We start from the raw sequence: 23948 nt of genomic DNA, 5'->3' as shown, positions 1-23948 counted from the left end.
TAAGATGGTGGTTTTAGCGTATTAGATTTTTTCTCGTAGAATTCCCAGTTCTGTACTTAAGTTTAAGCTTTTGGTATGCATGAATATGGTGGTCATTACTAAATGATATATCTGAGGTGATGATGCAGAATGGCGAACAGTATTTGCATATGGCTAGTAGTTGGGTATTTCTGTTCTGGAATGACACAAAGCTGTACAATGCTTTTGAATATCAAAGCATATGTTTAAAAAGTATAATAGCAGAAGTGCAATATCTGAAATGAGATTCTCTGCATTTGGAAATTTGTGTACCACTAGCCATGATTTTTTGAATGTTTGAATATCAACAGGCAGAAAATCATAAATTGAATTGCACTGTTTCTCCATTTACACATGACCAGAAAATTGCCTAAGGCTTCCAAGCTAAATATGCTGATCAGTTTGCATTTTGTAGAAATGCTATACTTAAGAAAACTTGTGACTTTTTATTAAATTAACATGAGATTAACAGTCATTGTATTTTCAATTCGCCCATCAATCAAGTTTCCCATATCCCCTAATCGGAAATCAAATCAAATGTTGATCTTGATAAACAGCTAGCTGATGGTCTGTTTTGCAGTGTATTGAGGAAAAGGTGCATTGTGTTTGATGCCTATTAATTTATTTCCACCTTATCTTGTCCCTTAACTTGTATAAAATTGAACAGATTGGTAGTGTACTAACTAAAAAATTATACCCTAAGCAAAAAGAGTAGCTAGAATATAAATTAATAACTGGTAGAAGCATACATTAAGTCTTGATGTTCTATTGCCTTCATTTAGGATGAATACTATCACCTACTAGCAGAGAAGATTTACAAGATTCAGAAAGAGCTTGAGGAGAAAAGGCGATCTCGTCTTCAAAAACAGCAGCAGGGAATGTTGCCAAACCAGGGAACCTTGACAGGTCCAGGTGGCCAGCCACCTGGCATGTCACAGGCACCAGGCATGGCTCAAGTCCAGCCTGTCCGACCACCTAGTAAGTATATTCCTGCTTGATGAACAAATGGTAATATCTCACTTAAAAGGAACGTTAGAGTTCATAAAACACACACTTCAAAAGCCAGCTGTCTGATTCGGATCTGCTAGCACTTCCACCACAAGAGTCAAAAATTTGTGGTTTTAAGCTCTGCTCCAGAACTTGAGTATGTAGTTTGGGCTGAAACATTGATACAGTAGTGAGGGAATGCTGCATTGTCAGCAGTGTCATTTTTCAGATGAGACTTTGAACAGACCTTAGTTGCCTAACAGGTGGATATAAACAATTCCTTAGCACTATTTGAAGAGGATTGTGGTGATCCTGCAGATGTCAGAGTGGTTCATGTGTGGAATGAACTTCTAGAGGAAGTGGTAGATACAGTTTGGATACAGTTACAATGTTTAAAAGACATTAGGTAAGTATGTGAATAGGAAAGGTTTGGAGGGATATGGGCCAAGCGCGGGCAGGTGGGACTAATTTAGTTTGGGATTATGGTCGGCATGATTGGACCGAAGGGTCTGTTTCCATGCTATATGACTCTATGACTGTATGTCCTGACCAAATTTCGTCATCAGCATAACAGGACCAGGAGAAGGCTTCATCCTTCAAGAATATTCAGCCATTCAGTTAAATTGTGGCTAATATGTATTTTAAAATCTATTTCCCCTTCTTTGCACCATTTTTCTTGACATCCTTACCAAGAGAAAGTTTTGCTTCCACTTGAAAATTGCAGTGAATCCATTAGTCTTTTGGGAAGACAGCTTCATGTTTTTATTGCTTTTATGAGGAAAAACAAGATCCTAATTACACTCCTTAATGCTGAACTCTTAAGATTGTGCACCCTTGATTTTGTTATTGCTGTTTGTAGGATCTCACTGTGTGCAAATTAGTGCTATAATTTCTACACATCAAAAATACTTTATTGGCTGTAAAGCACTTTCTTTCTCTGTTGATGTAACATTCTTGTTATCCGAGGCTTGCATATCATTGATTGTACCATCTCTGTGGAGCATGGCAAGAGCCAGACCCCAAAAACTACCTCAGCCAGTCTTGATGTTATTTTGTACCACACTTCAGCCATCTAGCCAGTTGAGCTAACTGACCCCTTTGGGACATTCTAAAATTGTGAAAGGTGCTGTAGAAATGGAATGTGGCTGTACTTTGTCAAAAGCTATATTTGTATCTACGATTAGGTTTTTTTTAAAAATATTTTCTCCAGTCTTCATTTCGGGATTTTCCTACAAATTTTCCTAAATTCTCAATGATCTCTAATTTAATTGATTTGAAGTTTCCTTGTTTTTTCTATAGTTTGTTTACTCATCCTCTTTTTTTTTCTGATGTGGCAATTTAAATGCAGATTCAGAATTATAAATTGTGTTTTCATAAGGTATTGTACTGAGTTTAAGTATGTGTAATTTCCTTCAGCTAATAGTGGGCCCTTCATTCCCTTAAATAACTGTAAAAGTGTACTATTGGTCAATCAAAGGATTTGAAAGATAATTTGAAAATCAAATGGAAGACATCATAGATGCTGTAGTAGATGACCAAAACAAGTAGGAATAGAAACAGGCTATTCAGCCCATTGAATCCGCTCCACCATGCACTGAGATCATGGCTGATCTTATTATCCTCAACTCTACTTTTCCCCATAACCCTCAATTCGCTGACTGATTTAAAAATCTATCTCAGCTTTGAATATACTTAACGATCCAACTTCGACAGCCCTCTGCAGTAAGCAATTACACAAATTCACTTTTGTCTGAGAGACAGAATTCTTCATTTGTTTTAAATGTGCAACTCCTTATTCTGAGATTACACCCTCTCATCCTAAACTCTCCTACTAGGGGAAGCAACCTTTCTGTATCAAACTTATCAAGTTCCCTAAGAAGCTTACATGTTTTAATAAGGTTGCCTTAACTCCAGTGAGGCCCAAACTTCTCAACCTCTCCTCATAGGACAGTCTCTCCAATACCAGAATCAGCCTAGTCAACCTTCTCTGGACTGCCTCCAATGCCACTTTATTATTATTCGGGTAAGGGGCTCAAAACTGTTTACAGTATTTCAGCTGTGGTCTGACTCGTGTCTTGTCTGGTTTTAGCAAAACCTCCCTGCTGTTATACTCCATTCCATTTGAAATAAAGGCCAGGATTCCATTTGCCTTCCCTATTGCCTGTTGAACTTGTGTGCTAGCTTTTTGAGATTTACGCACAAGGACTCCTGAATCCCTCTGTGCTGTAGTATTCAGCTCCTCATTTTTCCTGCCAAAGTGTATAATCTCTCATTTCCTGACATTATAACCCATCTACCAAATTTTTGCCCACTCACTTAACCTACCTCTATCTCTCTGCAGACTTTTTCTGTCATTCTCCTCACTTGCCTTTGTACCTAGTTTTGTGTCATCTGCAAACTTGGCTAGAGTACATTCACTTTCCTCTGCAAGTTATTAGCATATATTGTAAATAATTGTGACCTGTGGCACTCCACTGGTCACTGGTTGCCTTCCTGAAAATGGCCCCCTTATTCCAACTCTCTGCCTCCTTTTAGTTAGCCAATTCTTTGTCCATATTTATATACTACTTCTAACACTATAAGCTCTTAGCTTATTAAGTAGCCTAGTGTGTGGTATCTTATCCATCACACTCTGAAATTTCAAATATGTTACATCTACTGCTTCCTCTTTATCTATCCTGGTTGTTACTTCCTTAACAAATTCTAATACATTTGTCAAGTATGTTTTCCCCTTCTTAAAGCTACGACTAAAGCTTTACCATATTCTGTATTTCCAAATGTTCTGCTATTACATCCTTTCTAATGGACTCAAATATGTTCCCGCTAATGGACATTAAGCTGACTGGCTTACCTGTGTTTTGTTGCCTTTCCATTTTAGACAAAAGTTGGCTGTTTACCAGTCCTCTGGAACTTTTCCAGAATCTATGGATTCTTGGAAGATTACAGCCAGCCCATTCACTATCTCTGAAGCTGCTACTTTTAATATCCTGGGATGCACACCATTAGGTCCAGGGGACTTATTGGGCTTTAGCTCCATTAGTTTTCCTAGCATTTTAAGTGATAGTTGTGTTTATTACCTTTCCTCCTTTTGCTCCCTGATTATTTGGTAATTTTGGAATACAATTAGTGTCTTCTGCTGTGGAGATTGATGCCAAGTAGTTCAACTACCTTTCCTGGGTCCCCATTATTTAGCCAGCTTCATTCTCTAAAGGGCTATGTTAATTTTTTGATTTCTCCATTTTTCTTACATGCTTATTTATTTAAAGAACTTGTTGCTGTCTGGCTTGATATTACTTGAAAGTTTATCCTCAAAGGGTATCTTAGCTTCTCTCTTTTTCTTGGTTTTTATTTTAACCCGTTCACAATCTTCTGATTTTACCACTGATCTTTGATACGTTGTATGTTTTTGTCTTACAATTTGAAAATGAACTATTTTTCTAATCAACCTGTTCAGAGATTTATTATGCACCTGAGGGGCAACTTTTTCATGCAGAGGGTGCATGTATGGGATGAGCTGCCAGAGGAAGTTGTGGACACTGGTAAAATTATGACATTTACAAAGCATCTTGATGGCAACATGAATAGGAAGGATTTAGAGGGAAATGGGACAAATGCTGGCTAATGGGCCTAGATCAGTTTAGGATATCTTGTCAGCATGGATGAGTTGGACCGAAGGGTCCATTGTGTGATGTAAAACTCTATGACCTTTTGGAGCAGGTGGGATTTGGGGTGGCACAGTGGCTCAGTGGTTAGCACTGCTGCCTCACAGCGCCAGGAACCCGGGTTCGATTCCACCCTCGGGCAACTGTATATGTGGAGTTTGCACGTTCTCCCTGTGTCTGCGTGGGTTTCCTCTGGGTGCTCCGGTTTCCTCCCACAGTCCAAAGATGTGCAGGTTAGGTGGATTGGCCATGCTAAATTGCCCATAGTGCTGAGGGATGTGTAGATTAGGTGGGTTATAGGGAGATGGGTCTAGGTGGGTTGCTCTGAGGGTCGGTGTGGACATGTTGGACTGAAGGGCCTGTTTCCGCACTGTAGGGATTCTATGATCTATGAACCCTGGCCTCCCAGTACAGGGGTAAGGACTGTAACAATGTGCCAAGAGGGCCGTTGTCTTACAGTTTGATGCCATCTTTAACTTGCCTTGTTAACAATGATTGGCTTGTCCACTTCAGAGAATCCTCCTTTCTCAGTTGGATAGATCTTTGCTGTGAGCTACAACTATTTTCTTAAATGCTTGCTGTTGTTCCTCAGCCTTTGTTTAGTCTTTGCTGGCTAGCTGTGCCCTCATTCTCTTTTGAGCCATGTTCCCTCCCTCTCAAACTGAATGCTAAATTCTACCACATTCTGGTCACTGTTTCTGAGGGGATCTTTTACTCTGATATCATTTGTTAAACCTGCTCCATTATCCACCACCATTATCCAAAATTGTATGATCCCTGATTCTATTATTTTAGGAGACTGTCTTGAACGCACTGTTGAATTCTTCCTTGTGAATACCACTGCCAATCTAGCTATCCCTGTCTGTATGATGATTAAAGTCACCCATAATTAATGTACTACCTTTTTTACATGTCCTCATTTATTCTCTGTTCTACTGAATAATTACCATTAGAGTGCCTATAGACTACTGCCAGTTTCCTGTTTCTAATGTTATTTCTTATCTCCATTAGACCACAAGAAATGGGAGCAGAATTAGACCACTCAGTCCATCAAGTCTGCTCCGTCATTCGATTATGGCCATTGTATTTCTCAACCCCATTCTCCTGCTTCTCCCCGTAACCCTTTATCCCGTTACTAATCAAGAACCTATCTATAAAAACTGAAAGAACCACGGATGCTGGAAATCAGAACAAAAACATAAATTGCTGAAAAAGCTGTACAGGCCTGGCAGCATCTGCAGGGAGCAATCGAGAGTTAAAATTTCAGGCCCAGTGACTCTTCTGCAGAATGGATGGCAGCTAGAAAAATGTACGTGTTTATTCAGAAGATAGGGTGGGCGGAGGGAGTAAGGAGTAAACTTTAGGTGGCAATAGAGTCCAAAGAGAGACAACAGTTGGACAGACAAGGAGCAGATAACGATTAGGCTAGGAGGGTGAATAGCTGTTAATGGGAGCTGGTAGTGGCTAACAATGGATTGTGTGTAATAGCAGACCCTATGATAACAAGGCTTGGTGTGTGGGAGTTGGGGTAAGGACATGAGAGAGCTCAGGCCTAAAAGTTGTTGAACTCGATACTGAGTCTAGATATTGAGGACCTATCTATCTCTATCTTAAACTCACTCAATGACTTGGCAGCCACAGCCTTCTATGGCAATGAGATCCACAGATTAATCACCCTGTGCCTGAAGAAATTCCCCTCATCTCAATTCTAAAGGGTCTACCCTCCATTCTGAGGTCGTGTCCTTGGGTCTTAATAATTCCTCCTAGTAGAAACATCTTCTACATGTCCAGTCTATTCAGGACTCTCAGTACTCTGTAAATTTCCATTCCTTCTAAATTCTATTGAGTACAGACCCAGTGTCCTTAAGTGCCCCTCACATGACCAGCCTTTCTGCCACGGCTGGTTCTTATAAACCTCCTCTGGACCTGTCCAATACCAGCAAATGGAGCCTAAAACTGCTCTCAATATTTCAAATGTTCTCTGACCAGACTCTTATCCAGTCTCAGCAGTACATCTCTGCTCTTGCATCATAACCCTCTTGAAATTAATGTTAAATCTGGTTTTTGCTTTCCTAATTGCCAACTGAACCTGTATGTTAACCTTGAGAGAATCCTGTACTAGGACTCCTTTGTCCCTTTTGTGCCTCATTCCAAAGCCTTTCCCCATTTCAAAATCTATGCCTCTATTCTTCCTACTAAAGTACATAATCTCGTACTTTCCCACATTGTATCCCATCTGCCACTTCTTTGCCCAGTCTCCTAGTCTATCCAAGCCCCCCTCCTGTCTCCCCGTTCTCTAAACACTACTTATCTCTGTGTCATCTGCAAACTTAGCAATGATGCCTTCAGTTCCTTCGTCCACATTGTTAATGTATAACATGAATTGTTGTGATCCTAACACTGACCCCTGCAGAACCCTGCTACTCACCAGCTGCCATTCTGAAAAAGACCCCTTTCTCCCCACTCTCTGCCTTCTGCCAGTTAACCAATCCTCTATCCATACCAGTACCTTGCCCCTAACACCATGGGCTCTTTTCTTACTTGGCAGCTTCCTGTGTGGCATCTTGTTAAAGACCTTCTGGAAATCCAAATAGATCACGCACACTGGCTCTCCTTTATTCATTGCCACCTCAACAAATTCTAACAGATTTATTAGGCATGACTTCCACTTGATAAAGCCATGCTGACTATACTCTCCCAAATCTCATCTCTCCCAATCTATTGGACACTGAAGACTTACCATTAACCAAGGTCAGCCTAAGCGGTCTACAATATCCTCTCTTCTGTCCCTCCCTTTTAAAGCAAGAGTGTTACTTTAGTCATTTTGCAATCCTTTGGAACCCTCCCTGACTCCAGTGATTCCTGAAAGATCACTACAAATACCTCTATAATCTCTTACGCTATCTGCTTCAGTACCGTGGAGTACAGTGAAACTGATCTAGATAATTTAAACACCTTCAGATCTTTAAGCTTCCCCAATACCTTCTCCTTAGCGATAACCACTACACTCACTGCTGCCTCGACTCTCAAAGATCTGGTATACCTTTGGTGTCTTCCACTGTGAAGATTCACGCAAAATACCTGTTCAGATCCTCTGTTATTTCTTTATTCCCCATTACTTTTCCAACCTCATTTCGAGCAGTCCAATGTCCACACTTGCCTCTCTCTTACCTTTTACATATGTTAAAAAAAGCTCTTGCAATCCTCTTTTACAATACAAGTTAGCATGCTGTAACATTTTTTTCTCCCCCACTAATTGCCCTCTGCTGGTTATTAAAGACTTTCCAGTCCTCTGGCTTCGTACTAATCTTCCCACATTGTACGTTTTTTGTTTTGTTTTATGCTGTGTCTCACTTCCTTTTGTCAGCCACCGTTGCATCATCCTCCCTTTAGTATGTTTCTTCTTCCTTGGGATAAATTCTGTTGTGCCACCCAAATTACCCCCAGAAACTCCTGTCATTGCTGCTCCACCGTCAACTCTGCCAGGTTCCCTTTCTAATCAACTCTGGTCAGCTCCTTCCTCATGTCTTTGTAGTTACCTTTACTCAATTGTAATACCATTGTATCTGATTCCAGCTTCTCCCTCTCAAGCTGTGGGATGAATTCTATCATATTATGGTCCCCTTAAGCTCCTTAATCAAGTGTGCCTCATTAGACATCACTAAATCGAGAATTGCTTGTTCTGAAGTGGGCTCTACCACAAGCTGCACTAAAAAAATTTTTCATAGCCATGCCACAAATTTCTTTCCTTGGGATTTGCTTCCATATTGAAGTCCCCCATGATTATTGTAATAGTGCCCTTCTTACATGCCTTTTTTATTTCCTGATTTATTTTCTATCCCACATTGTGGCTACTGCAAGGAGGCCTGTATGTAACTCTCCTTAGGATGTTTTTTTCTTTTGTGATTCCTCAACTCTACCCACACAGATTCTACATCTTCTGACTTTATATCACTTCTTGCTATCAATTTAATTTAATTTCTTGCAAACAAGGCTACCCCACCCCTTCTACTCATCTACACATCCTATTGATAGATCGTGCATCCTTCGATATTTAGTAGCCCTTGCAGCGACATTTCTGATACCTGGAATGACATATTTGCCAATTTAAATCTGTGCTACAAGCTTGTTTACCTTGTTTCATATGCTGCATGCATTTAAGTACAACACCTTCAGTCCTGTGTTGACTACCCCCCTTCTCATAGTTGTCGCCTGCTGTGCCCAAAATTAAATGCCTGAGCCTTTCAATGCTCCCTGTCCTATTACTTGTTCTGAAAACTTTAATAACTTCTCCTGAATAACCCTGCCCCAACCTTTTAACATTGCCATGATTTTCCATGTGGTTGAACATCGCTGCTCCCTCCCCCGCCCCAAAAGACAATTTAGTTTAAAACCCTATCCATAACTCAAGGTATGTAATTTAACAGGCCTCTGGTCCCACCATGATTCAGATGGAGCTCGTCCTAGCAGAATACCTCCTTCCCGAGTGCTAGTACCAATGTCCCATGAATTCTCCCAAACCAATCTTTCAGCCATGCCTTTAGCCGTTTAATCTTGTTAGCATAGAAACATAGAAGATAGGAGCAAGAGGGAGGCCATTCAGCCCTTCAAGCCTGCTCTGCCATTCATCACGATCATGGCTGATCGTCCAACTCAGTAGCCTAATCCTGCTTTCTCCCTATAACCTTTGGTCCCATTCACCCCAAGTGCTATGTCTAGTTGCCTTTTGAATACATTCAATGTTTTGGCATTAACTACTTCCTGTGGTAATGAATTCCACAGACTCACCACTCTTTGGGTGAAGAAATGTTTCCTCATCTCCGTTCTAAATCGTCCACCCCAAATCCTCATACTGTGACCTCTGGTTCTGAAGACACCCACCATCAGGAACATCCTCCCTGCATCAAACCTGTCCAGTCCTTTTAGAATTTTAGAAGTCTCTATGAAATCACCCCCCATTCATCCGAACTCCAACAAAAACAATCCCAACCTAGTCAGTCTCTCATGTGTCAGACACACCATCCCCAGAATCAGCCTGGTAAACCTTCGCTGCACTCCGTCGAGAGCAAGAGCATCCTTCCTCAGAAAGGGATATCAACATTGCATAAGATATTCCAGATGTGGTCTCACCAAGGCCTTGTACAACTGCAACAGCACATCCCTGCGCCTGTACTCAAAACGTCTCATAATAAAGGCCAACATACCATTTGCCTTCTTTACCGCCTGCTGCACCTGCATGCTTACCTCCAGTGACTGGTGCACAAGGATGCCCAGGTCCTGCTGCATACATCCCTCGCCCAGTTTACAGCCATTCAGGTAAATTTCACTGCATCTGCCATTGATTTGCCCACTCACCCAAGCTGTTGAGATCATGCTGAAGGTTCTCTGCATCTTCGTCACAGTTCACCTTCCCACCCAACTTGGTATAATCAGCAAACTTGGAGATGTTATATTTTGTTCTCTTATCCAAATCATTAATAAATATTGTGAATAGCCGGGATCCCAGCTCTGATCCCTGTGGCACCCCACTAGTTACTGCCTCCCAATTTGAAAAGAACCCATTAATTCTTACTCTTTGTTTCCTCTCTGCCAACAAGGTTCCTGTTCATATCAATACACTTTCCCCAATCCCATGCGCTTTAATCTTGCACATTAATCTCTTACGTGAGACTTTGTCAAACGCTTTTTGAAAGTCTAAATATACTACATCGACTGGCTCCCCCTTGTCAACTCTACTAGTTACATCTTCATAGAATTCCAACAGATTTGTCAAGCATGATTTCCCCTTCATCAATCCATTGCTGACTCTCTGATCCTGCCTCTGCTTTCTAAATGGTCTGCTATAAAATTCTTGACAATGGATTTGAGAATTTTCCCCACTACTGACGGTAGGCTCACAAGTCTATAACTCCCTGTTTTCTCTCTACCTTCCTTTTTGAAAATTGGAGTAATATTAGCCAACCTCCAAACTGCAAGGACTGTTCTAGAGTCTATGGAATCCTGGAAGATGACCACCAATGCATCCACTACTTCTAGAGCTACTTCCTTAAGTACTCTGGGATGTAGATTATCAGGCCCTGGGGATTTATCAGCCTTCAATCCCAACCGTTTTCTCAGTACCATTTCTCTACCAATATAGATCTCCCTCAGTTCTTCCCTCTCACTAAATCTTGCATCCTGCAACAATTCTGGTATCTGATTTGTGTTGTATTTTGTGAAGACAGAATCAAAGTATATATTCAGTTCCTCAACCATTTCTTTGTCCCCTATTATAATGCCCCCATTTCTGTCTGTGGGGGACCTACATTTGTCTTTACCAATCTGTTTCTCTTCATGAACCTATAGAAACTCTTGGCGTCAGTGTGCAAGCTTATTTTCGTACTCTGTTTTCCCCTTCTTAATCAATGCCTTGGTCATTCTTTGCTGAATTCTAAACTGCTCACAATCCTCAGATTTATTATTTTTCTTGGCCAATCTGTATGCTCCTTCCTAGGATCAGATACTATCTCTTATTTCCTTTTGTAAGCCATGGATTGGCCCTCTTACCAATTTTGCTATTGCGACAGACAGGAATAAACAGTTGTTGCAGATCCCCCATGCATTCCTTGAATGTTTGCCGTTGCCTATCCACTGTCATCCCTTGAAGTAATTCTCCCCAATCTATCAAGACCAACTCACACCTCATATCCTCGTAGTTTCCTTTATTAAGGTTCAGCACCCTAGTCTCCAAATCAACAGCCTCACCCTCCATCTTGATTAAAAAGTTCTGTCATGTTGTGGTCACTCTTCCCCAAGGAGTGTCTCTCGGCTAGATTGCCAATGATTCCCTTCTCATTACTGAGCACCCAGTCCAAGATGGCTTGTTCTCTAGTTGGTTCCTCCACATATTGGTCAAGAAAACCATCCCATATACACTCCAGGAATTCCTCCCCTATGGCATTGTGGCTGATTTGATGTGCCCAGTCTATGTGCAGAATAAAATCATGCATGATCACCGATATTCCCTTGTGCATCTCTAATTTCCTGTTTAATGCCATTCTCGACATCACCACTGCAGGTTGGGGATCTATATATGATACCTACTAATGTTTTTGTATTTTGTTGACCCTGTGCTAATTAGTTTGTGGCTTAGATAGTAAACTGTAGATTATTATCTTTTAGGTTCTGCTTTTTAACTTAACCCTTAGCTGCTCATATTCCTTCAGCAGAACCTCTTTCCATCTATATCATTGATACCTACGTGGACTACGATAACCGGATCTTTCTCCTCCCACTGCAGCCCAGATTAGATGTCCTGAACCTGGGCACCAGGCAGGCAACTTAGCCTTTGGGACTCTCAATCCTGACTACAGAATAGAGTGCCCAATCCACTGACTATGCTATCGCAAATTACAGGTACATTTCTCTTTCCTGCCCCCCAAATGGTTTTCTGTACTATGGTGCTTTGATCAGTTTTCTCATCCTCTTTGAGGATGAATTTGAGGTAGTTAATCTAAGGAGTGTGACTGTCTCCTGAAACTCTGAACTGGAGTTCCTCAAACAACCAACACTTGCTGCAGATGTGGTCACTATAAACCAAAATGGGGTCCACCAGCTCCCACATTGTGCAGGTACAACATATCGCCTGGCCCTGCATCTCTATTTTATTTACTTAGTTTTTAATTTTTTTAAAAAAGATCCAACTTGTCTTTTAGCTTGTAACCTGTAAATATTTCCCCTGTTTTCCTTCAATCTGATATTAACCTATAGTAGTGAAATTAGTAGCTATGACCAACCAATGTACTTATGGTTTTCCTGTGATGTCACTTTATTTCGTGGTGGGCCACCAATCGTCGGCTGCAATTTATCCTGTAAAAAGACCTTACAAACTATGGACCATAAAAGCAAGCAAGAAACACCTCAATTCTCCAAACTCTTGGACACACTGTAAGATAAATGTAGGTCTCCTACAGACAAACAAGGGAATGTATAATGTGTCACATTCCGAATGTGATCTCTCCTCTGTCCGAATAGATTGCACGTCTTCTGATCCAAGATCATTTCTTGCTTACGCCATCCCATGCTAACAATACTACCCCACCACCCTGTCCTTTCAGGAAGTTACAACCTCTGAATATTTTGTTCTCCTTGTAACTATACCTCCATAATGGCTATAAGATCGAACCTTGTTACCTGTATTTGTGCATTTATTTTGTTTCTAATGCTATGCGTATTCACATAAAGAGCCATTAATTTTACCTTCTTACTGTTTGTTTTTTTACCCCTTGATCCTATTTACTGTTTCTGTTTTTTTGCATTCTGTCCCTTCTTGTCTCACTCTGGGTATTGTTATCCAAATAGCTGCTGTATCTTCTTGCTTTGTAAGCCTATATCTCCCCTCTCCCAAGTCAGTTCACTTTCCAGTGACGCTTACACTCAAGGTGAGTTATTGGGTCTATTTCTCATCTCTTTCCTCTTCCATTGCTAAAGGCTGTGTCTTCCTCATCTGTATGATTCCATAGATATCAGCAATATACTGGCTACTGTGACACTTTTCTTAAAACTCCAGCATGAAGACCATCACAGTCGTCCTCAATCTTGTCCTTACCTCATTTCCTACTGATTTATTTTCATCGGTTCATGAAACATGGGTGCAGTCAGTATGGTCAGTACTTGTTGCCCATCCCTATTTAACCATGAAAAGGTGGTGAAAACAACTGCAGTCTGTGTGCATTGGGTACACTGACAGTGGTGTTTCTTGCCATGTACAAGAAGTTTCAAGATTTTGATCTAACAATAGTGAAGGAGTGGCTACGTGGTTTCAATTCAGAACAGTGTGTCGCTTGGAGCAGAGCTTGCAGGTAGTGGTATTCCTTCTGTGCCCTGTTCTTGTCCGTTTAGGTGTTAGGTTTGCCATGGGTTTGAAAGGTGCTGTTAGAGAAGTGTTGAAAAGTTGCTACAATGTATCCGTGGATTGTAGGTACTTTATCATTGTGTATGAGTGAATAATAGGATGCTAATCAAGTGAACTGCTTTGTCTTGGGTGATGTCAGGCTTCGTGATAGTTATTGGAGATGCACTTGTTCAGGCAGGCCGGGAGAATTTCATCATACTCCTAACTTGTGCTTTGGGAATAGTGTACCTCTCAACAGAAGTCATGTGCTCGCAATCAAGAGTTGGCACTATGACTGATAGCCTCTCTGTTCTAAGGGTAGAGTGATGCATTTTTTGAGAGCTTGTCCCAAACATTTTTCTTTTTTGTAGATACAAATACCTGTATAAGTGAACCTTACGACTTTGAGTTATTTCCACAAAAACTTTTTCAAAGTACTGAGTGTCAACCAATCAAACAGAATTGTAGTAACTTTGGAGGTAAGTATTGTCACTTGATTTCCTCTGCTTCCAAAGCTGAAGAATAAACATTGTTAGACAGTGGCAAGGGCTATAAAATAAAAATAAATATGAACAGATTCACAGCAAATTGCAAATTGCGTTTTTTTAAAATTTCTTCTGTCTTAATGCTCAGTACAAATCAATTTGGAAGTACAGTTCCACTATCATCAGACATGTAGGGTCAAGAAAGCAAAACTCCTTGAACTCTTTTTCTAATTTTGCGAAGATCTAAAGAAGTTTTCAGTTGAATGTCTGCCAGGCTGTGTGCAAGATTAGAAGCATGTCTTTACAGAACATCACTGGGTGATTCATAATAGATGTCGATGGTATGTACTTCCATTCTGGTATCGTTTATGAAGTGCGGCCTGCCATCTGTGCTATTTTATCCAGTTCCATCATTTGTCCAAAAAAAATGAAGAGTGAAAGCGAATTTAACTGACCATCTTCTCACTTAGGCCAAATATTTGGCTTTCAAATATTTACATACATACTGCTCTTGCATGGACTTTAACTATTTCTTTTGAATCGCCCAAGGGATTGTAAGATTTCTACCTTAATCTTAAACGTATTTGACAAAAAACCCACACTACTTTTTAGTTTTACTGGTTACTTTCTATGAACTATGCAGTATGTCAATGCTTCTGGTAAATGCTTTTTGTAAGAAATATTTTTAGAAGATATAATTCTGACAATAGTTTTATTTTTTTCAAGATGGACCCTTGTCTATGCCAAATGTGCCAAATCAGATGATAAATCGAATGCCAGGATCTCAAGGCAAGTAAATTTTCCATAATGTTTCCCTTTATAATGAGTAACAAAATCTTTTGTTCATTAAAATCTACAAATGGGTCACAACACTCAATTTCTTGATGATCTGAGAACTCCTATGTCAGACTCTGTCTCTGGAAAAAGTACATCTTGAATTGCAGTATTTGTCTGCAGTACATATTGCACCTGTAGATGGCACCACAATATGCCTTCTGAATGTTAAAAATGTCTCATCATTTGTTTCTGGAAGGAAATAGTTCTGCCTCTGATTGGATTCCTGTGATCCGTGCTGGTATGTGTATTTTATGGAAATGATTATAGAGTCAGAAATAGTCCCATTTGCCTGCATATGACCCCTATCCCTCTCAACTTTTCGTATTCATGTACCTGTCCAAATCTTGCCATTGAGCTTCTACACAGGAGCCCCTTAACATCAAGGTTCAAAACTTCATATTACCTTTGTGAGAGAAGGGTGAAAATCTAGTGTCTGGTATTTTTGGTTGTAGTGCCTGCCTGCTGAATTTCCAATGGACAAAATCTTTTGTGACCAATTAAAAAATTAAAACGTTAGTTTCTACCAATTGTTTGAAGATTGGGAACTTGTAAATATAATGTTTTTACATTACAGTTTAAGATTTCTTACATCTTGTGAAGTTGAAGGATCCTGTGTAAGTTAATGTTTAGTTAGCAGTTATCGACTGCAATTTCCTTAAAATATTCAGCACTAACCACTGTTAATTTTTTTCACCATTCATCTGTTCTCCTCTTTTACAAAATGTAAAAGCTTAAGAATAATATTCCTTTGCTCTGTATTCACTCCATTCCCTATGGTAAAATACTTCTTGAGTTGGGAACTATAGAATGAGTTGTGACTCCAGTGACAACTCTGTCTCTTCTGAGTCATATACTCGTGGTTTCCACTCCCATTCCTGAGAATGGAGCATCACATCTACACTGAAAGTCTTGTCTGGTACAAAGGGAATGTTGCACAGAGGTACCATCTTTCAAATGAGACAAAAACCAAGACTTTGTTTGCTTTCCAAGTTGAATATCAAAGATCCCACAACAGAAGGTTACCTTTGATATCCCAGTCAATATTTATCCTTCAAGCAATATCAAAAATACATATTATCTATTTACTATTACATTACTGTTTGTGGGAACTAGCTGTGCATGAATCGGTTGCTGCACATCCTGCATCATGGAAATGACTACGTTTCAATAAGTACTTCATTGACAGTAGATGTTTGAAATGTCCTGTGGTCAAGAAAAGCAGTATGTAAAATGCAAATCTCTTTTCTCCCCATTATGGATACGGAGTAACACCTCCAAATACAACATAGCAAATTCTGTTAATATACCAGTGAGCCATGTAACCACAGAACAGAGACATTTGTTTATTTCACATTAACTGCGGGAAGTTCAAATCCACGTCCAGTTCCCCTAACTATTCATGATGCCACAACAACTAGTTTTCAATTGTACTGTAATGAAACAAGCAGGCATTTATTTTTGGGAAAAGGGTTGCAGTTGTCGTAATAACTCAGTTTATCCAGTGATTAACTGTGTCATGTAAGTGGTTATGGTTCCAGGATTGATTCCTTTTTTTTTCCACCGAGTTAACTTATCTCCACCACAGAGATGCTACAGTTGACCCCTGTGCTCTGCGGTTAGTGAGAGGGAAAATAGGTTTCCACTCCTGACCACTATTCGGGAAGTGTCCATTGAAAATGTCTTAAATCTCTCTTTATTCCCTCTCTTCTGCTTTCCCCCTCGAAAACAACAACTTGCATTTCAAATGCCTGTAACATTGAAATGATTTGGGAAGTTGTTCTTAGAGTTACAAGATGAGGCAAAAATAGGTTAGAAAATATAACCAAAAGTTTGATTTGAACTGGGTCTTGGGATAGATCATTTCCATGTGTAGCTTGATAATTGTAGAGCAATTTGTTGTTATTTATATTCAGTTGGAGTGTGTGGAAAGTCACTTGTACCTACGTAGAGCCATGGAGTCCTCATGTTCCAAAAGGAGTATAGTTGGTCCATCAAATGTATTATATGTAAGTTCAAGCTGGAAGGAAAAGGAAGTATACGTATATAACCTCTGCAAGTAAAAGCTGTTAAGTTTAAAAGAAAAGGCTTGACTTTGATCCTTTTTGCCTTTACTCGCTTACAGACTGAGTTTTGATAGGGCTGAGGTATGTGAAAGGAAAAGTGAAAGAGATGAGGTGAAAGAAGGACATATGCACAAGAGGTTGGCATTGATGGTTTAAGTTGGATTGTATGGCTGTGGAATGTTAGAGACGATGGGAAGAGTTGAGCACAAAGGTGAGACTTCAAAATTTTGGAAAAAACACAATGTAGATGAGTGAGGACAGGCTTGATGGACAAGTGAACAGCGCGAAAGCGTTTTGAATACATTGGAATGTATGAAGTGTGGCTCATAAGACACCACCTAGGAGAATATTGAAGTAAGCAAACCTGAAAGTGACAAAGGCCTGAAGGCTGGGCTGGAAAGGAGTGGATTATCTTTGGTCATCAGCAAGGATCGCACAGAAGTGCATTTGTTTGTGAACACTTGTGTGGTAACAGAATGTCCCTGACTCCCATTGATATGTACCACGATCAATTGGGAAGGTACAAGGAGAATCAGGGGGTTGGACTGATTCACTGAGGAAAAATGAACCAGGTTCTGTAACTGGTGTGCGCAGGAAAGAATTAGTTTGGTGCTTTGTTGTGTGGTATGATAATGAAGCATCTCCTATCGTCCTCCAAAGTCCATTGATGAGAAACTTCTATATTAGTTTAATGTAGTTCAGTTTTAGTTAATGAAAAGAATGTGTTTGTTTTCTCAGGTATAAACCAGTTTGGTTCCATGTCATTGGGGAATGTGCAGATGCCACAGGGACCCATGGGACCACGTGGAACACCTCCCATGAACCATACTGTACAGATGAGCAATATGGGATCAATTCCAGCGGTAATTACTTCTTTTGATCAGCCATTTCATTGCTAATGAGACTAGAAAATCACCAGTACCTCAGTCATATTTACTGATAAGGGAAAAAACTCAGTTACTTTGATAATGTATTGCATGTGCTAAATTTGCAAGACATAGCTGTGTGTAAGTGAGGGTTGTGTTTAGGAAATTGTAAAATGATGCTGCATGACAGTAATCCAAGAAACCTGCCACACAATATTTCAGAATGCTGACCATATTATTGTCTTTCTACTTGGCATCCTCTGCAAACAGCAAGGCGATTTCAAACCAGTACTAATCAGTGCACCTAAATTTCCTTAGAATTTAAATGTTGGCTGTCTCTTTACTTTTGTACTAACATTACTGTCTTTACACTGTCACACAATACAAGATTTCAATCTCCATGGTTAAACTTGCCAATAAAAGGTCACCTGCTTGGATTTGTGTTTAACTCTTTTCAGTTGAAACATCTTAAAAGTACATTGATGTGCAGGTAGATGTAACAACCAACCAAACCATCAATGAGCCAGAATTTACATTGGAGGAGAGTAATCAGTCATCTTTTTTAGTTGTACTGTTGAGGAAGAGATTTTAGTTGTCATCAGGATAAGATGCTCCCATTCAAAATGCTTCTTCCCCTAGGTGATGGATTTTCATCTTACTCTTTACCTATCTGCCAATGGCACCATCCTTCATGGCCTTGTCACCAAAGACAAAAGAACAGTGCAACACCGGAACAGGCTCTTCGGCCCTCCAAGCGTGAACCAACATATTTTACCCTTCCATACTGAAACTGTCTTCACTTATAGGATCCATATCCCTCTATTCCCTTCCTTTTAAGTATTCGTCCAGGTGCTTCTTAAATGCTGCTATTTTATTTGCTTCCGTCACCACCTCTGGTGGTGCATTCCAGGCACTCGCCATCCTTTGTGTGAAAAACTTGCCTCGCCCATCTCTTTTAAATTCCCACTCCCACTCCCACTCCCACTCCCACCTTGAACCTGTGTCCCCTAGTAATTGACCCCTCCATCACCAGACTTGATTATTCAAGTGCTCTCCTACTGGCAAACTGCCTCCCTCCCTCCCCACATTGTTCATACTTCATATTCTTCAGTTTATCTAACTCTTGCTAATATCCACCCATCTGTCTATTGCCCCTGTCCCTCACTGATCCATATGATGTCTGATTTATAATTCTTGGCTTAACTGAATTTCATATCTAAACTGCTGTTTTCCTAATAGAAATGCTACCTTTTGGGAAAGATGCCAGTGGGAGAGTTAACGTCGTTGACTGTTGAATTCTATTTTGTCATCAAACCCATATCTTTTACGTGGTGAGGGTGGGAAGAGAAATAGCCAGTTCTACTATATCGAAGATGCTTTATGAATGCAAGGCAATGTCAGTTTATTTTTCTTTTGTCTTGGTATGAATTGTGACATTGTTTACTTTCTTCCAGATGGGAATATCACCCTCCCGATTGCCACAGCCCCAGGGTTTGCTGGGAGTACACACCAATAACATTAGTCAGTCCTCCCCCCAGAACCAGTTTATGAACCAGAACCAGTTCTCTGCAGCCTCTGGTGGAATGAATGTGAATAATGTGGGCATATCTCAAACAGCAAACCAGTCTGGAATGAATCAGGTACATTCAGCACAACCACATCAAGTGCACTTATTAATTCAGGTGCTGTTGGTTGGGCATGAAGATGTGGCAATAATTGTAGTTCTCTTAACTTTTCTTGTGTTATAACATTCTACTTTTAAATAAATGTAGTGTGTCTTGTTTTTGTAGAAACAACTATGGTTTTGAAAGGGGGCATTGAGTTTTAAGTGCTCTTAAGTAGGCTCATTTTTAGCTAAATACTTATGACATTATCAAATCACTATGATAAGACAAAGAATTGTGGATGCCAAAGATCTGAAACAAAAACAAATCTGGAAAACTTCGACAAGTATGGCAGTATCTGTGAAGAGAAAACACAGTTAACATTTCAAGTTCAGTGACTCTTGAACCATGAACTCTACTTTCTCTCCTCAGATGTTGCTAGACTTGCTGAGCTTCACCAACAATTTCTATCTTTCTTTCAAGTCACTATTACTCAGTTCTGGAGCCTTATGCTCCAGTGAAATACTATATATTTGTTTTCCCTTAAAATTTAAACAGAGTGCTTCCAGAAGCTGTTTTTGTCTTCTGTTGATGTCTTGTTTACAAAAGAACTTCTGTTGGCTCTCTTTTTTTCCCCCTCCACTGTCCTTGATCAGCATCAATTCATTCATTCTAGCGGAAGCTGTGTTGTCAGAAGGTAGGTAAAATACAAGAGAAGTAAGGTTGAACAGGCAGTTTGGTATCCTTTTTGGTAAATCAGATTAGCTTTTCATTTAACAATGATTAATTGAATTTAATTTCCATTAGCTCACATAGTGGCATTTCAATTAATTTCTCTAGGGTCTCAGGATTATTGGTGCAGTGAGATTACCAACATGCCACTGCCCATGCCTACAGAAAAGTCTAAACTCTGAAAACCAGTACTCTTTATGGCTTTCATTAAGAACTTTTCTCAACGCTTCACACTCCTCATTGAATAAACTATCTGAGATAGCTTGAATGCTGACAAATAGTGCGGAATGAGAATGTTGTCAGTATGCTGGTACTCAGCAATTGCCACTGTGGAGTTTTCTGACTATTCTATTGTGTTTTATACATTTTTAAAAGCTTTTCCATGTAAAACATAGTTAACTAATTTAAACTTCTCTCAATTATTACAGTAACTATTAATAGAGTTAGTGAAATGATTGTGCTTGTGTTTTTGGAGCAGAATCAGGCACCTGGCACTTCACTTCCTTTGAACAATCCTGTAAGCATGATTGGACTACCCAGTGCTCAAATGCATTGTGCACCGGTTTCTCAGCCAACTCTTCGGCAAGCTCCTTCTCCTGCATCTGTCTCTGCCCCTGTCGTTGTTACTGCTGCTGGAAGTATGCCATCTATCCAACACCCGGCCCCATCCAGCATGACTTCTCCTCAACCAACAACCTCTCAGTCTCAGGCCTCCACTCCAGCTTCCTCCTCAGGGCGAGCTTCATCACCAACTCCAGTGCGGAGCACAACCCCAAATCAGACTCCACCTCCGACCCAGACTCCAACACGGCCTCCAACTCCAGTGCAATCTCAGCCATCAGTAGCAACACCACAATCAATGCAGCAGGCTACTGGGCCGCTTCAGCCTGCCACTCCAGTGAGTAGTCTTAGAATCTAACGAAGGTTTTTTTGCACAATAACAATATGAGAGTTTAGCCGATGATTAGAGTTGTTGAACCAATTTTATGTTTCTTCTACGCTGGGAAATATTTGAATTGCTGTATTCATAAGTTAGTAACTTGTTTCCCTAGTAATTTGAGTGCTGTCATAAATATGGAGACGTTCTTAATGCTGCAAGTTAAATTGTGAAGATTTTCATGTCCTTTACTGCTTGTTAATCCCGATTGGAAATTTTCTGTGTGTTTCTCCGTGTCCTCAAAGTACATGACTGACAAAAACACATAATTGAGCTATCCAAAAAAGGCTGTCCTCACTTGAGGACGATAGGAAGGCACTTTATTTTTTGCAGAATGTCTGATGTGAGTTTGGGTTTGGCCAATCTACACCTGGTTCATACGAAAATGGGTCTACAGTGTGATACTGCTAATTGAGCAGTATACTGTCATTCTGAGAGGCCCATGGATTGGAAATTGCCAAACTAGTGTACTGTAACTGATATTTCTTGCATCTCTTGGATCAAGGAATGGGATACGTGGAAAGTCACTAACAAGGTTCTTGTGACAACTCTTGTCGACCAAGTGGCAAGGTTGAACTACTACAGTGAGAGTGGTCCTTCCAAAACAGGTTTTAGCCAAGTCAGTGCACCTGCACTGCCAACTTCCACCACTGGAACCTCAGTAAAAAAAAACTACGTCCTTGGTGGATTGACGTAAACCATTCTGCACATCGCCCAAGAGTGTCCTCTTTACAGATTAAGTGGCAAATTTCTGAGCACATGAGGAAGCTTCAAGGATTTGCATTAGCTAAATAAATAAATACTGAAATTTAAACTGCCAGAAGTCGTCTTTTAAAAAAATAAGGCAAATCAGTGTGGACATGACACTTTCTGGGGCTTTTTGTTGGCTGTAGGTATTCAGACGCAGAGGTCAATTAGAAATAGTTTCCTGCCTTTTCAGATGCTAACTGGTATAAGGCAATTTTTTTTGTCTTTTACCATTGGACTATTATAACTTCCCCAACTCAACTACTTTACCAGTAACACTCCAAATTGATAACCTGGTCAAGGGTGTGTCCTCTTTGCGAAAGTATTAAATATAAGATGTGGAGGTGCTGGTGTTTCACTGGGGTGGACAAGGTTAGAAGTCACACAATACCAGGTTATACTCCAACAGGTTTATTTGAAATCACAAGCTTTCAGAGCCACCTGATGAAGGAGCAGTGCTCCGAAAGCTTGTGATTTCAAAACTTGTTTGACTGTAACCTGGTGTTGTGTGACTTCTTGCCTTAAATATGAGAAATAGTTCTATCTGCGATGTTAATTATGCCAAGATGTTAAATGCATTTAGAATCATGGGTATCTTTATACTACCTGCAGTACAATCTGGCATCGTCAGGCTAACAGTAACATTCCTGCAGGCATCTTTCAATCTGTGGCACAATTTAGTTTACACTGAAAATTACATTTTCACACTTTATTTTGTGTGCTGTAAATAGTACAGTAGGTTATTAACCATGGTCTGCATATCACTCATTAACTTCTGTAACACAACTGCTGATTTATAGGGTACTTTCACAGCTGCTCATTGTGCTACATAGATTTTGTTTTCACAGCTGAATGTTTTTATTTCTTTCCTAAATTCAAAGCTGTCTCACTCTGCAGCAAGCGCAGATGGTAAAGTAGCTACCCCAGCGTCTGTGGCTAGTACAGACACAAATTCACAGCAACTTATAGCTGAAGCACCACCGTCTAACACCAAGTCAGAGCTCAAAGTGGAAGAAATTGAATCAGATGTACCAGAAACACAGGCGGATATCAAAACTGAGGTACAAGGACTAACAGATAACGCCTTAAGCTTTTCATGTGTTGTAGGTATAAACTTATCCTTTGGTTGTTTAACATACTGTAATCTAAAATGAATTGGACATTTTCCCAAGTTAACTTCATTTGTTTTGTTGTATTTAAAGGGAGTGCAATTTGGGAACTGAAATTACAGTTTACTTGATGAGTCTTTGTTATCATATTATGGAATTTTACAGGTGCTAAATTAGACTCCATACATTAAATGTGAGCTACAAATGTGGAGTAATGATAGTTGGCCACCTTTCGATTCCATTTGTATCCCATGGATGCAGCAGGAATCTGCCATTAATGGGTTTAGTTTAGAGTTAGTGGAATGTAGTGCACGTTTGGGGCAGAAGTAGCAGCAGACAAGATTACTGAGGTTGCCTCAGCATGACAGTAAAATGTTTGAAAACCCTAAGTTCAAGTTGCTTCACTGGAGCTTGGAATTGATCACAGGAAAGGACTATACCACAGAGCAGCAGGAATTAGAGGTGGAGAAGTTCTTTAAGAAATTGCAGCAGTTGTTGAATTGACTAGCTGTTATAGTGAGTACTGATCTCAGACTGCTGGGAATACGGACCTCCACTATATATAGTGGCTGAAGTACTTAAGCAACCTAACTAAAATTTTTAAATTGCCTTTTTGGCAGTAAAGTTCATTATTGTCACTGGCTCTTAAAAGTATAGAGTAATTTAAGTATGTTAGGACAGTGATTAAAAGGTGGTAAATATGAGACTGCAAACATAATTGCTATACGCAATTTCTTTCCGCAGAATGATGTTCCTTCATGTCCTCAGTTGAAGGAAGAAAGCAATGAGAGTCTTGCGACTAAGGAAGAGCCAATGGAAGAGGAGGAGGAGGAGGAGAAACCAGAGATCAAAACTGAGTCCAAAGAAGAAGAGGAGGCTGATACCAATGCATCTTCTCAGTCGTCAGCATCACCGTCTCAGTCACGGAGAAAGTGTAGGTGTTTTTGGGTGAACAGCAATAACTTATTGCAGCTATGTTATTATAGACATTATTTTGTCTGTGGGAAGACGGGGCATTCAAAAACACAA

At 40.1% G+C, this 23948-nt stretch overlaps 1 protein-coding gene across 1 annotated transcript in view; it reads left to right on the top strand.

Moving 5' to 3' along the window:
- Window positions 1-23853, top strand: part of LOC109916767 (CREB-binding protein-like) — a gene marked incomplete at both ends in the record, with an annotated part of 39433 nt that extends 15580 nt beyond the window's left edge. The window contains 8 exons of the mRNA XM_048592226.1: window positions 801-996; window positions 13911-14018; window positions 14751-14813; window positions 17663-17787; window positions 19245-19430; window positions 20605-21024; window positions 22692-22871; window positions 23664-23853. Coding sequence (XP_048448183.1) covers window positions 801-996; window positions 13911-14018; window positions 14751-14813; window positions 17663-17787; window positions 19245-19430; window positions 20605-21024; window positions 22692-22871; window positions 23664-23853 — 1468 coding nt within the window. The remainder of the gene's footprint in view (window positions 1-800; window positions 997-13910; window positions 14019-14750; window positions 14814-17662; window positions 17788-19244; window positions 19431-20604; window positions 21025-22691; window positions 22872-23663) is intronic.
- Between the last annotated feature and the right edge of the window lie 95 nt (window positions 23854-23948).

The sequence above is a fragment of the Rhincodon typus genome, unplaced genomic scaffold (assembly GCF_021869965.1).
Source record: "Rhincodon typus isolate 14 unplaced genomic scaffold, sRhiTyp1.1 hic_rhity00000841, whole genome shotgun sequence".
NCBI classification, from domain to species: domain Eukaryota; kingdom Metazoa; phylum Chordata; class Chondrichthyes; order Orectolobiformes; family Rhincodontidae; genus Rhincodon; species Rhincodon typus.
The sequence above is the reverse complement of the archived record's forward strand: the minus strand, read 5'-3'. Positions and strand labels throughout refer to the sequence as shown.